The sequence below is a fragment of the Trichechus manatus genome, unplaced genomic scaffold (genome assembly GCF_000243295.1).
Source record: "Trichechus manatus latirostris isolate Lorelei unplaced genomic scaffold, TriManLat1.0 scaffold00128, whole genome shotgun sequence".
NCBI classification, from domain to species: domain Eukaryota; kingdom Metazoa; phylum Chordata; class Mammalia; order Sirenia; family Trichechidae; genus Trichechus; species Trichechus manatus.
This window is the reverse complement of record NW_004444064.1, coordinates 8,387,759-8,400,926: the sequence shown is the minus strand read 5'-3', so window position 1 is coordinate 8,400,926 and position 13,168 is coordinate 8,387,759. Positions and strand designations below refer to the sequence as shown.

Genomic DNA, 13,168 nt, shown 5'->3' with positions numbered 1-13,168 from the left:
GGTGGGTTCTGAGGGCACTGAGGGGTGTGTGAGTGTGTATGTCTCAGTGTGAGTGTGCTGGTTTCATATCTCCAGCAATAAGAGGTAATAGAAATATTGTCAGAGAATATTTTGGAAACGTTTAGAATTAACAGATTATACCCGTGATGAATTTCAGTCTATATCAGCTAACAGGTACTAAAGAAATTGTTGCTTGTATTTTAAACTAGTCAAAATACTTATTTCTGTTCAACTGACACTTTTGCCAAACGAACTTGTGTCACATGGTTTTTTGTTGGGGTGCTTGCTCCTGCCACCCAAAGTGCGTTCATGCTGAGCGGTCACCACAGATCTCCAAGGGCCTGAGCGAGGTCTCCACCCAGCTGAGGTCCCTCGCCCCAGGAAATCCTGTCTCATGGGGTTTCTGCTCCCTCTCGCCAGCTCAGTCGGGAGTTGGGCAAGGCCAAAAGGCATTCTCTAAGGTTGAATAGGAGTCCCTGGGTGGTCTAACGGTTAACATGCTTGGTTGCTAACCGAAAGGTTGGTGGTTCGAGTCCACCCAGAGATGCCTTGGAGGAATAGCCTGGCAATGTACTTCTGAAAAATCAGCCATTGAAAACTCTATGAGCACAGTTCTACTCTGACACACGTGGGTTGGCAGTAGTTGGAATTGCCGCCATGTTAACTGGGACTGGTAAGGCTGAATAAAGAATCGTGATTACCTGGCAGGAGTCAACGTATCCCTGCAGATACCCCGCGCAGATCATGGCAGGGGTGATGAGGTTGTTGTAGATGTAGCTCTTGTTACACCTCCAGGGCTCGATAAGGGGCACCTGAGCTGCATTCAGCTCATCGGAGGTTTTCCCTGAGGAGAAACGACAGAAGGCACTCAGTGCTCCAAATGGTCTCACAGGAAAAGCAGATATCCCTCCTGGAAGCCACCACCACAGACACTGCATACACACCCACGTCCCTTCCCTCTTCCCTCCCCAGCCCATCCTGTGGAGCCTGGGTTATCCTTACAACCAGCAGCATCTCTGATGAATGTGCAAACAGTTAAGGCTTGGCTGCTAACCGAAAGGCTGGAGGTTTGAGTCCCCAGAGGCACCTCAGAAGAAAGGCCTGGCAATCTACTGCTGAAAGATCACAGCCGTTGAAAACCCTCTGGAGCACAGTTCTTCTCTGACACACATGCGGTCAACACCAGCTGGAGTTGACTTGGCGGCAACTGGTATTTTTAGAATTCAGGTTCAGGGAAGAGAGCTTCCCGCCTTCGGAGACGCCATTTGTCCCCTAGAATCACGCCCTGTCTTCCACCCAAGGACTTGGTTCCATTGGACTGATTTTCCCAACGTATCTCCCTCTTTGCTGGATCATCCCCAGGGCATAGTGACCTCCTGTATTTCCCCCTTAGCTCCCTAGGGGTTTGCACTCGACTACTAGCCAAAAGATTGGCAGTTCAAATCCACCCAGAAGCACCACAGGAGAAAAGCCTGGCAATCTGCTTCCATAAAGATTACAGCCAAGAAAACCCTATGGAGAAGTGCTACTCGGTAACAGATGGGGTCGCCATGAGCCAGAACTGATTTGATGGCAACGGGTTTGGTTTATTTCCCTCTTCAACAAACCAGCCTTTCCTCATTTCGACTGATCTTTCACTCATGACGCCACTTCCCTGCTCCCTCGCTCATTAAAACTTCTCAAACAATTACCCACACCTGCTGACTCTACAGCTTTATTTCCTGTCTTACTACCTCCACTTGATGTCCCTTGGCACCCCAAACTTCACATGCTAAGACCGAACCCCGCCTTCCTGCAGCCCAAACTCTGACCACTGCATCTTCCCCATCTCAGGGACTGGCTCCCCCCTTCCCACACTGTCAGAAGACAACACTAGAAGCCACACTTCCTTGACTTCTTGTCTCCCTCCCCGTCACATTCATTCCATCAGCAAAGCTGGGGCTCCACCCCAAATGCAGCGCTGCTTCTGCACCTCCGCATCCACCCCCTTGGGCTGCCGTCTTGTCCCAGGGGACCACAGCAGCGGCCTCTTCACTGCTGTTCTGCTGCTACTCTCGCCTCCTTCTGCCACTCCCCATTCAGCCACTAGAGGTCCTTTAGCAACCTGGGTCAGGTCATGTCACTGCCTGTTAAGGATGGAATTACGTCCCTCAAAATATGTATTGCAGTCCTAACCCCAATGCCTGTGGGTGTAATCTTGTTGGGAAATAGGGTTTCTTTGTTATGTTAATGAGGTCACATCAGTGTAGGGTGAGTTTTAAGCCCATCACTTCTGAGATATAAAAAGAGCAGATTACTGACCTAAGTTGAGGCTGGGTAGTAATTTTCATAAGGTTCTGTTACCTCGGGTTCACACTCATTCCTATGATTGAAACTTCTGTAATTTTAACTGAAATCTTGGTCTAGTCATCAGGCATCCTCCCTCTGACAATTTTGAGGATATCACAAGGAGACAGCAGAAAATTCTGCTCTCCTATTCAAAATTTTCTGCTTAGCTTTTAGCCTCCTGCATTGAGCAGCTTGAGAAATGGGCAAATAATTTCAGACGAAAACCAGCTGTGTATCAGGTTTAATTCTCCATTATTCTTTCTCACTAAGACCTTGTCCCTTCGTATCTCCATCACTATATATTCCCCAAAGTTCTATTGGTATCTCTAGCTTCCAGAAGTTGCCCTCTGTCTAGGCAAAGCCTGAACTCTCTAACTAATGCCCTGTATCTAGAATCAGCAAATGACTTCAGGAAAATGCAGAAAGTCACCTTGCCTCTCCTCCATTCTCCCGTTGACCTTGTAGCTCTTGTTGCTTCCGCAGCTTTCTGATGCTTTTAAATACACGATTTTTAATTTTTTTAATAGTTTCCCTACTTGTGCTTGGTATAAGCTTGGCCTACAGCAAACTACTCTGTCCTACTCAGAAACAGAAACCCCTTTTTTGCCTTCATTTTTCATTTCTGGGATTATCTCCCGATACAACTGAAAAATGGAAGTCTTTTTCACGTTATTTTTTGCTTCTTTTTGCAGCTGGCTTTTTCTGTTATTCATATTTCACTTTATGGAGAAGAAGGTCTTTTCTTTAATTTTTTGGAACCACCTTGAAATTGAGCTCTGCCAAATACCAATATTATAAATTTGACTTGTAGGTCTGTTTTTACAAGCATACTTATAGACTTGTCCCAAGAAATAAAGAAATCCCACCGGGGGGAAAAAAAAAAAAAGCAGATTAGGCATAGAAACAAGAAAGCACAGATGGAGGACGACAGATGCCACGTGGAGATCACAAACAAATGCCAAGAACATCAGAGAAGCTGAAATAAGATTACTCGTGGTGGTTTAGCTATAGCAGCACTAGATAAGATCAGAATAGACAGGTGTCCACACCACGCCACCAAACTTGACCTGGCCCAAGCCTGCCTCCTCATTCCCTGTCCTCATGCCCCAGCCACACCGGATTGTCTGTTCCTTAAACATTCTTGCCAATCAGATCCCAGCTGGAATGTCACCTCTTCCCACAAGCCTTCCCTGACCAGGGTAACCAGGCCCTTATTATCACGGTCCTCCGCTATGTGGAAGTCTATTTGCTTCCCTGCTCACTTGACCGCTCCCAGCTCTGCAGACATCCACAGCAGGATGTGAGTAAGCTTCATGGGGACACAGATTTTGGCATATTTTGTTTATCACTGCCGTCCAAAACCTACAGCAGGACGCAGCCCACACCAGGTGCTCTACAAACATCTGTTGCTTTTTCCTTTCATCTTAGTGGCTGCAGAGGCTCGCGTTCAACCATAAGGCTGAATTGCAGGAACTTTGCTTTCTACGAGGTACCTGGAGACCCCCCACTGTCTCCCTGACAACCCCCAAATCACCCAGCCCTTGTGGTATTTTCCTTGTTCTGAAAGACCTGTTGTACGTGTGCCCTAAATAATATTTTGGAAGTACAAGGATGTAAACAACACAGAAAATAATTCTTTGTACCACCAAGCACCGCCAACCCTCCCTAAAAGTGAAATAGCCAGGATCCCTTCATCTGGGAAATGTTATATGGAATGGAAGCAAATTATAATTACAAGAACCAGGCAAGCTCACACCAGAGCGTCTACTGCCTTCTACTTGCTGTGGTGGTCTGGGCAGAAGGGCATGGTTTCGACGTCCTGTGGCTGATCGTCCACAGGTCACGGAGCCCATTCTCACCAAGACCATTCCTAAGGGCCAGACGGAGATTTTCTGGGCAGCCCTTTATTAACAATGGGATGTGGACATGGGGTGGGAGGATTTTACACATCTTACGTTTATATGGCCTTTACACATCAAAAGGAGTCCCTGGTGGTGCAAACCATTAATGCACACGCTGCCAACTGAAAGGCTGGAGGTTCAAGTCCACCCAGAGGCACCTCAGAAGACAGGCTTGGTGGTCTATTTCCGAAAAACTGGTCATTGAAAATTCCGTGGAGCACAGTTCTACTCTGACACGCATGGGGTCTCCATGAGTCAAAACCAAGTCAACAACAACTGGATTTTTTACACTTCAAACATCAGTTTTCACACGTTGTCCTGTTTGATCTCAGCGGTGTGCTCGGTAGGGCAGGTACAATTTTTCCCATTTAGCAGGTGAAAAAACTGAGGCAGCAAGACTGAGTGATTTGCCCAAAGTCATCCAGGCACTTAGTAGAATCAAGGTTAGAGCTTGGACCTCCCACTTCCAAACCCGACACTCTGTTACGAGTCACAGGTTCCTGCATGCCGGGAGCCTTACCTTTCTCCTGGGTGGCGCCCCACCCAGAAATCCAGCAGGTCTGCGTCGGCTCCAGCATCATGCCCGGGTTGGGCAGACACACGGGCCTTATTCTGTCTGTGTGAAGAAGAGACAACGCTGTGAGCTAGTCTGGTTTAACAGGGAATGGTTTCCACCTAGACCTCTCGCAGGTAAATGCTGCTGGGCTTGGCATCACCGCCATCCTACCCACGGACATTTCTGAATTCCAATGTGACCTGGCACTCCCACTCTCTGCCCCTGTCTGGCCCCTCCTTTTTTTTTTTTTTTTTTGGTTTATTGTTGTAGTTTAAGTAAAAGTTTACATTTCAAGTTAGTCTCTCATACAAAAATTTATACATACATTGTTATGTGACCCCGGTTGCTCTCCCTATACTGTGACAGCACACTCCTCCTTTCCACTCCTGATTTCCCGTGTCCATTCAACCAGCTCCTGACCCTCTCTGCCTTCTCATCTCACCTCTGGACAGGAGCTGTCCATTTAGTCTCATGTATCTATTTGAACTAAGAAGAAGCACACTCCTCACGAGTATCACTTTATGTCCCACAGTTCTGTCCAATCTTTGAAGAGTTGGCCTCGGAAATTGTTTCAGTTTTGGGCTGATAGAGAATCCAGGGGCCATGCTTTCCAAGGTTCCTCCAGTCTCAGTCAGACCATTAAGTCTGGTCTTTTTACTAGAATTTGAGTTCTGCACCCCACCTTTCTCCTGCTCCATCAGCAGGCCCCTCCTAACAGGCATAACGCCGCTGAGAGTTATGCCAGTTATAAACAGAATTATTTGCTAATTCTGCTTCTAAAACTACTCAGTATTTTCAGGTGGCTGAAGGTAGAAGGCATTCATCTGGTAATGGCCAAAAAGCTGATGGGCACAGTAGGTGCTTAATAAACACATACTAACAGACTTTAAGGAGGCTTGGTGGCACAATGTTTAAGCGCTTGGCTGCTAACCAAAAGGTTGGTGGCTCGAACCCACCCAGCAGTTCTGGGGAGAAAGACCTGGTGATCTGCTCCCGTAAAGACTACCAAACCAAAATGAAACCCACTGCCGTTGAGTCGATTCTGACTCATCGAGAACCTACAGGACAGAGTAGAACTGCCCCCATAGGGTTTCCAAGGCTGTAAATCTTTACGGAAGCAGACTGCCACATCTTTCTCCCACGGAGCAGCTAGTGGGTTTGAACCGGCAACCTTTTGGTTTGCAGCTGAGCGCTTTAACCACTGTGTCACTAGGGGTTCTTCCATAAAGATTACAGCCAAGAAAACCTTATGGGACAGTTCTATCCTGTTACATGGGGTCACTATGAGCCAGAATTGACTCAACGGCACCTAACAACAACAAACTCTCTGGAGTCACATGGGGGTCGTCATGAGTTGGAATCCCCTTGACTGCAACTCGTTTGTCTGTTTTTAAAAGAAACTCTAGGGGGCAGCATGGTTCCGTGGTAGAATTCTTGCCTTCCATGCAGAAGACCTGGGTTCCATGCCCAGCCAATGCACCTCACGTGCAGCCACCACCCATCTGCCAGTGGAGGCTTGCGTGTTGCTATGATGCTGAAAAGGTTTCAGCAGTGCTTCCAGTCTAAAACAGACTAGGAAGAAAGGTCTGGCAATCTACTTGTGAAAATCAGCCAGTGAAAACCCTATGCATCACAACGGTCTGATCTGCAACTGATCGTGGGGATAGAGCAGGACCAGCCAGCATTTGGTTCTGTTGTGCATGGGGTCGACTCCATAGCAGCTAGTAACAATAGACTCTAAGGCGTAAGCTTGTCAATCAATGTATTACCTTTATCTAGGTTCTCCCCTTTTAACGGGGAGACTCAAATTCTAGAAAGCCATCAGAATCTGGTGGAAATGGAGAAATTATTTCCTTAGACAGCAGACCATCGTGCATGGATTGTGTTTTTTAACGTGTAAATCACTTCCCAACGTGAATGCAAGCAACTTGTGGGGAGGGCCTAGGTTTGGGTTCTTCTGTACCCATGTGGGGCGAGAACTTTCTGGACCCTTGGGTGGACTAGAACAGGAGCCAAGGAAGAAGCTAGGAGCTACGGGAAAGTGTGTTTGCTTTTGTTGTTTTAAGTTATTATTATTTAAAAATCTCTTACTTTTGGACTGTGCGTAAGAAAGAAAGGATCTTTACAAGTGATAGACGAGGGGTTCTCAAACAGAGGTGGATTCGCCCCCCAGGGGACATCTGGCCATGTCAGGAGACATTTTTGGTCGTCACAAAGTAGCAATTGCTATTGACGTCACAGGTAGAGGCTGGGATGCTGCTAAATGTCCCACAGGCAGAGGGCAGGTCCTTCAACAGAAAATTATCCAGCCCTAAAAGGAGCCCTGGTGGCACAGTGGTTAAGAGCTCAGGCTGCTAACTAAAAGGTGGGCAGTTCGAACCCACCAGCTGCTCCTTGAAAACTCTATGGGGCCGTTCTACTCTGTCCTATTGGGTCGCTATGAGTAGGAATCGACTCAATGGCAATGAATTTGGATTTTTTTTTTTTTTGCTAAATGTCACTCGTGTCCCAGGTGAGAAACTCTGCTCTAGAGTTTTGTATCTCTTGATTAAAATCACTCTATACAGTGGAGAAGAACTGGGTGGTTACTGCTTCCCTCAACACGGCACACGCTCATTGTCGGGTGACTCAGCGTCTGCTGAGCCCTTCCCTGCCTTCTCCGGCATGCCACCCTCACTCAACAACTCCCTTGCTTCCATTTATCAGAGCACAGCTATTTCCAGGCAACAGCTACTTAAGATTTGGCCAAAATTATTCACACTCCCAAGCCAGAGAAACAAAGGTGTATACCGTTAAACGTCAGCGGTGTCTGCAATTTCATAAGAGCAACGTCATTGTTCTTGGTCTTGGAATCATAATTTGGATGAGAGATAACTTTCGCTACTTGGTATCCATATTCATAGAACATTAAAGACCGCTTCAAAATCCCCGCAAAGGCTGTCCAGTACCGGGGGTTGGAAAGAGGCCTGCAAAAGAAAGATAAATAACACTCAGCATCTCAGACCTATAGGCGTGCAACACTCACCTGAAGAACTTCAAAATCCATAGCTGTTGTCAGCCGCCGTTGAGTCGGTCCCCAACTCATGGTGATCCACGGACACTGGAACGAAACGCTGCCCAGTCCTACACCATCCTCATGATCTGTTGTGGATTGGACCATTGGGATCTGTATGGTTTTCACTGGCTGACTTTCAGAAGCAGATTGCCTGGCCTTTCTTCCTAGTCCATCTTAGTCTGGAAGCTCCGCTGAAATCTGTTTAGCATCATAGGAACACTCAAGCCTCCAGTGACAGATGGCTGTTGGCTACACGTGAGATGCATTGGCTGGAATAGAACCTGGGTCTCCCTCATGGAAGGCAGCGGTTTTACCTTCTGAACCACCACTGCCCCCTTCAAAAACCATAAGCTGGAGCTAAGATTACCAGAGATGATATGGCTCGCCACAGACCACACAAGATTGTTGAGGATGAGCCTCAGCCTCTTCTCTCCTTCCCTGTATCCAGAGTCCCTCCCCTCTCTCCCCAGCTCACCAAAGCCTCATCCGCTACACTTTCCCCTCTTTCAAGACTCAGCTTATATTTTATCTCATCAATGAATCCAGTCCCCATCGTGTTCCTCCAGGCACCATCCCACAAACCCTTCACAATTTCAAGAACACTTCTTCTTTTGCCTAAATCCCTCCCTTAGCTTCCATTCCTCCCTCTGGCAGGCCTAGGTCTTACCCATACATGCCAGAGCACCACCTGGCACACAGTAGGTGCTTAATAAGTATGTACTGACGAACAGATGCTAAGATGTAAGCTTATCAAGCAAGATATTACTTTTATCCAGATGTTTCCCTGTTGACCAAAACTGAACCAAACCTGTGGCTGTCAAGTTGATCCTAACTTATGACAACCTCATATGTTACAGAGTAAAATGGAAGCAGATCTCCAGGACTTTCTTCTGTGGTGCTTCTGGACAGGTTCAAACTGCCAACCTTTTGCACCAACGGTTATGCCACCCAGGGACACCTTTCCCTTTTAACCAAACCCAAAAACCAAACCCGTTGCTGATGAGTCGATTCCGACTCACAATCCTATAGGACATAGTAGAACTGCCCCATAGGGTTTCCAAGGAGCGCCTGGTGGATTCGAACTGCCAACCTTTTATTTAGCAGCCATAGCTCTTAATCACTGCGCCACCAGGGAATCTCAAATTCTAGAAAGCCACCAGAATCTGGTGGAAAAGAGGAATTGCTTCTTTCAGCCTTTACATTAGCCCCTGGGGAGACGGAGCATACACCTGTTGTACATGTGCAGATGCCAGGGTCTGGCCTAGTGAGTCCGGGTCTGGGTCGAGAGAACAGCTGCACCAGGAGCCCAGGAAGAGGATGCAAGTGCTTTCCACCAAAGGACTGGGGTCAGGGCAGGTGACTCCAGCAGAAAAGACAGGCGTCTAGGCTGAAGTCCCTTCTCACCATGTGACATCAGACTCTGCAGTCACTTCCCTATAAACACCCTCAGCGGCCAGGCCTGCTCGTTGTCTGACAGAAACCCACTGCACACACTCGCGTGTGTGTATAGCACCTTACACTCAATTCACTCACTGTTTTGTTTACACGCCTGGGACCTTTGTGCCCACTACCTGGTTTGATAACGTGGAGGTTTGTCTTCCCTTGCTCCCCCACCCACCTCCTCCGTGTAGAAGAAGCTACACCAAATTCAGTCCTTCTGGGGCGTCAGAGGTGACTGAAGTGGTGTCGCCTCACCCAAGTCCAGCCCCTGGTCACCCTCGGGGCTCAGCGAGACCCATGGAACCCTGTGCTTGGCGCACAGCCGGCATCACTGCAGATCTGCAAACTCACTCCTGGGCGGCACAAAAGCCCGGGACTGCGCCCCCTGGTGGCGGCTCCTGTTTTCCTTGCCTTTCTCATTTGATACAAAACCAGGCAGTTTTCTGTCACTCACCGCCTCTCTCCTCTTCCCCTATCCAATCCCAGCCGGGGCCTCCGAGCTCACATTTCCCGTGAACAGCCCATCTTGCCTTTTCCTGAGCAATGTCTGCACTGCTATACACAAACACAGTGCACACACTTGCACACACACAACACCCGTGTATATGAACACACACACACAACGCACACCAACATATGCACACACATGCATGCACACACACACGCGCGTGTGCACACACACATCTTTATTTTGCACTCCCATCTTGCTCCACATACTTGGGGACTTTTCACCCGATTCAGGCTCGAGCGCCTTAGGAACTCCCTTGGACCTATCTGTATGAGCATGGGCAACTTGACTCCATCTACAGAAAGAGGAGCCGTGGCCGCTGAGCCTAAGCTGGGCCATTTTGCTGGAGGGCAGACTAGCAGTCTGTGCCAAAGCCCGGTGATCAGTAGCTTCCTTTCCGGAAATTCCTCAAGAAGTGATTGGCCGAGGGGGCGGAGCTGACTTCACGTGGGCGGGGATTACGGCATCCACCAGCGGGGACTAGATCCACTATCAGAGGCCCCGGAGACAGCTGGTAAAACCACCTCTGTCTGGGCCGATCCCAGGGCCAGCACCTGGGGTCTTCACGAGGTGCTTTCATGAGGGCTGCGAGCCCCTGCACCCAATGACGTCACGTTCGGCGCTAATCCCACCCGCCACGAGACGACTGGAAAATGTGTGCTGAAAGATGGACTAAACGGGTCCTGATGCGGGGTAGATACGGCCACCCGTGCAGGCACAGAACCCAAGGAAAGAAGAAAAACAGCCCAGCCGAATGAAGGTTTCTCCAAAGCAAAATAATAGACCTGCTTAAGAACAAAAAAGGGGGCGCGGAGAGGCTGGGACATTAGTGGCTCGGTGGCGGAATTCTCACCTTCCACGCAGGAGACCCGGGTTTGATTCTTGGCCAGTGCACCTCATGTGCAGCCACCACCTGTCTGCCGGTGGAGGCTTCTGTGTTGCTGTGATGCTGAACAGGTTTCAGGGAAACTTCCAGACTAAAACAGACTAGGAAGAAAGGCTTGTGATCTACTTCCGAAAATCAGCCAATGAAAACCCTGTGGATCACAGCGGTCTCATCCAAAGCCGAACATGGAGATGGTGCAGGACCAGGTAGCATTTCCTTCTGTGGTACATGGGGCCACCATGAATGGGAGGCTACGCGATGGCACTTAACCACGACAACAGCTCTTCTATGAAGGTTAACGCTATAAATTACGGCTACCTTCACCCCTCCCTAGTACTGTTGCCAAGGACTCTTAACTGGGGATCACAGAGAAGCTTCTGGCAGGACATGAGTTCTTCGATCATGTCTGAGTGTTCAGTCTCTGGGGACAAGTGTCCTGGAGAGATCAGACTTCTCAAGAGGGTGGTGGTTTCTATGAGCTGAGAAGACACCCGGCTAGATGGAATTCTAACTACATCAACCAACCCCACACCACACCCCCGGTGCCCAGAACAAGCACACAGGAGGCATGTGTCATGGACTGAATTGTTTCCCCAAAAATATCTGTTGACTTGGCTAGGTCATGCTTCCCAGTATTGTGTGATTGTCCACCATTTTGTGATCTGATGTGATTTTCCTATGTGTTGTAAATCCTATCTCTATGATATTAATCAGGTGGGATTAGGGGCAGTTACGTAGACTCGATCTACAATTTAAGCCAATATTTTTTGAGATATAAAAGAGAGAAGCAAGCAGAGAGACAGGGGGACCTCATACCACCAAGAAAGTAGAACTAGGAACATGTGTCCTTTGGACCTGGGGTCCCTGTGCTGAGAAGCTCCTAGACCAGGGGAAGATTGATGACAAGGACCTTCCTCCAGAGCTGACAGAGAAAGCCTTCCCCTGGAGCTGATGTCCTGAATTTGGACTTGTAGCCTACTAGACTGTGAGAGAATAAACTTCTGTTTGTTGAAGCCATCCACCTGTGGTATTTCTGTTATAGCAGCACTAGAGAACTAGGGCAGCACACAATGCCCATGTGCTGAAGGGTGGACTCTGCCACACACATCTTCACAGCCACACTAAGAGGCGGGTGCCCTCATCCTCCCCATTTACAGTCAAGGGAGCTGGAGCTTCAAGAGGGTAAGCATTTGCTCAGCATCACATGGTGGCAGAGCTACATTCCCAGCCAGGAGTCTGGCTCCAGAGCCCGGGATCTCCCCGCCCACCACCTGCCTCCAGTCGACCTGGAAAGGGGACTTACTCTTCCACACAGTGGGCGGCCGTCACGATCCACTCAGGGGTGATGATGGAGCCTCCACAGACGTGGGCGCCTTGGACATTCAGGCTGACCTGCCAGGGCCAATCCCCCAGGCTGGCGTTCTTGCCCCCCACGATCCGGCTCTCGCGGGTTACCTTGGTGGTGACCCCACACTCTAAAGAGTAAACACAATACACACCCATGTGCTGGCGAGCACACACCGTGCACCCCCCCTGCACCCAGCTCCACCACCACGTGGCCCCTTTTGAAGGGTCTCGCAGGCTGGACGGCAGGCAGATGATGAAGGCAGCTGTTGCTTCATCTCATTCAGAGATATGTAGGGAGAGACAGACACACAGAGAGAGACAGAGACAAAGAGAGATTTGTAGAGAACTTATCCTGGTCTGTTCCTCTGCCCCTCCCAGTCCCTCAGTTATGGATTGAATTGTCTCCCCAAAACACGTGTTGGAATCCTATGCATGTGAATGTAATCCTGTCTGGGAACTGGGTTTTCTTTTTCATGCTAATGTGGCCAGCAGTGTAGGGCGTTTCCTAAACCTAATCACTTCTGAGTTATAAAAAAAGCAGATTACACAGAGACACCCACAAACAGGGGTGGGAGGGACAGATGCCACGTGGAGATCACCAAGGAGCTGAGGAACACCTGGGGCTACGGAAGCTGAAAGAAACAAGGACTCAGATACCCTCCCAGGCCGGCACCCAATGCCACATTCTGTTGGACACTTTGGAGATTTTGTGAGGGTCCCTGGCATATCCCGGGGAGGGGCACCCTGGATAACTAAGGGACACTGGGCGCTCTTGAGTCCCGGAGGACTGACAAAGCTCGGAGCTCGGAGGAGTTAGATTCTGGAACCAAAGAAAAGGAGGGTGGGTGGGGGTGAAGGAAGGTGAGGGAGAGGATGTCCTCACTGCCCCCCTGCCCTGGGGCAACTTGTGCCAAATTCCTCACAGACAATTGACACTGTGGGAACAGGGCCTGCCCCACCCCAAATGAGTCTCCTGGGGGGGGCAGAAGGGCAATGTTGGGAGCCCCAGAGGGTTCGGGGTGGTTCTATAATCAACCCAATCCAAGTGAGGGAGGAGATTGGGGGGAGGGCACTTCAAGCCCCAGGGACTTTCCCAGGGAATGTCTCAGGTGTCCGCATTGACAACAGAGCTCTCCTTACCCTCCCC

General features: G+C 49.2%; 1 protein-coding gene across 1 annotated transcript in view; it reads right to left on the bottom strand.

Moving 5' to 3' along the window:
- Positions 1-13,168, bottom strand: part of TMPRSS2 (transmembrane serine protease 2) — a 42,683-nt gene that overhangs the window by 1,756 nt on the left and 27,759 nt on the right. The window contains exons 7-10 of the mRNA XM_023739122.1: positions 11,978-12,149; positions 7,576-7,751; positions 4,750-4,845; positions 702-844 (exon numbers count right to left, since the gene is read on the bottom strand). Of these exons, the coding sequence (XP_023594890.1) occupies positions 702-844; positions 4,750-4,845; positions 7,576-7,751; positions 11,978-12,149 (587 nt within the window). The remainder of the gene's footprint in view (positions 1-701; positions 845-4,749; positions 4,846-7,575; positions 7,752-11,977; positions 12,150-13,168) is intronic.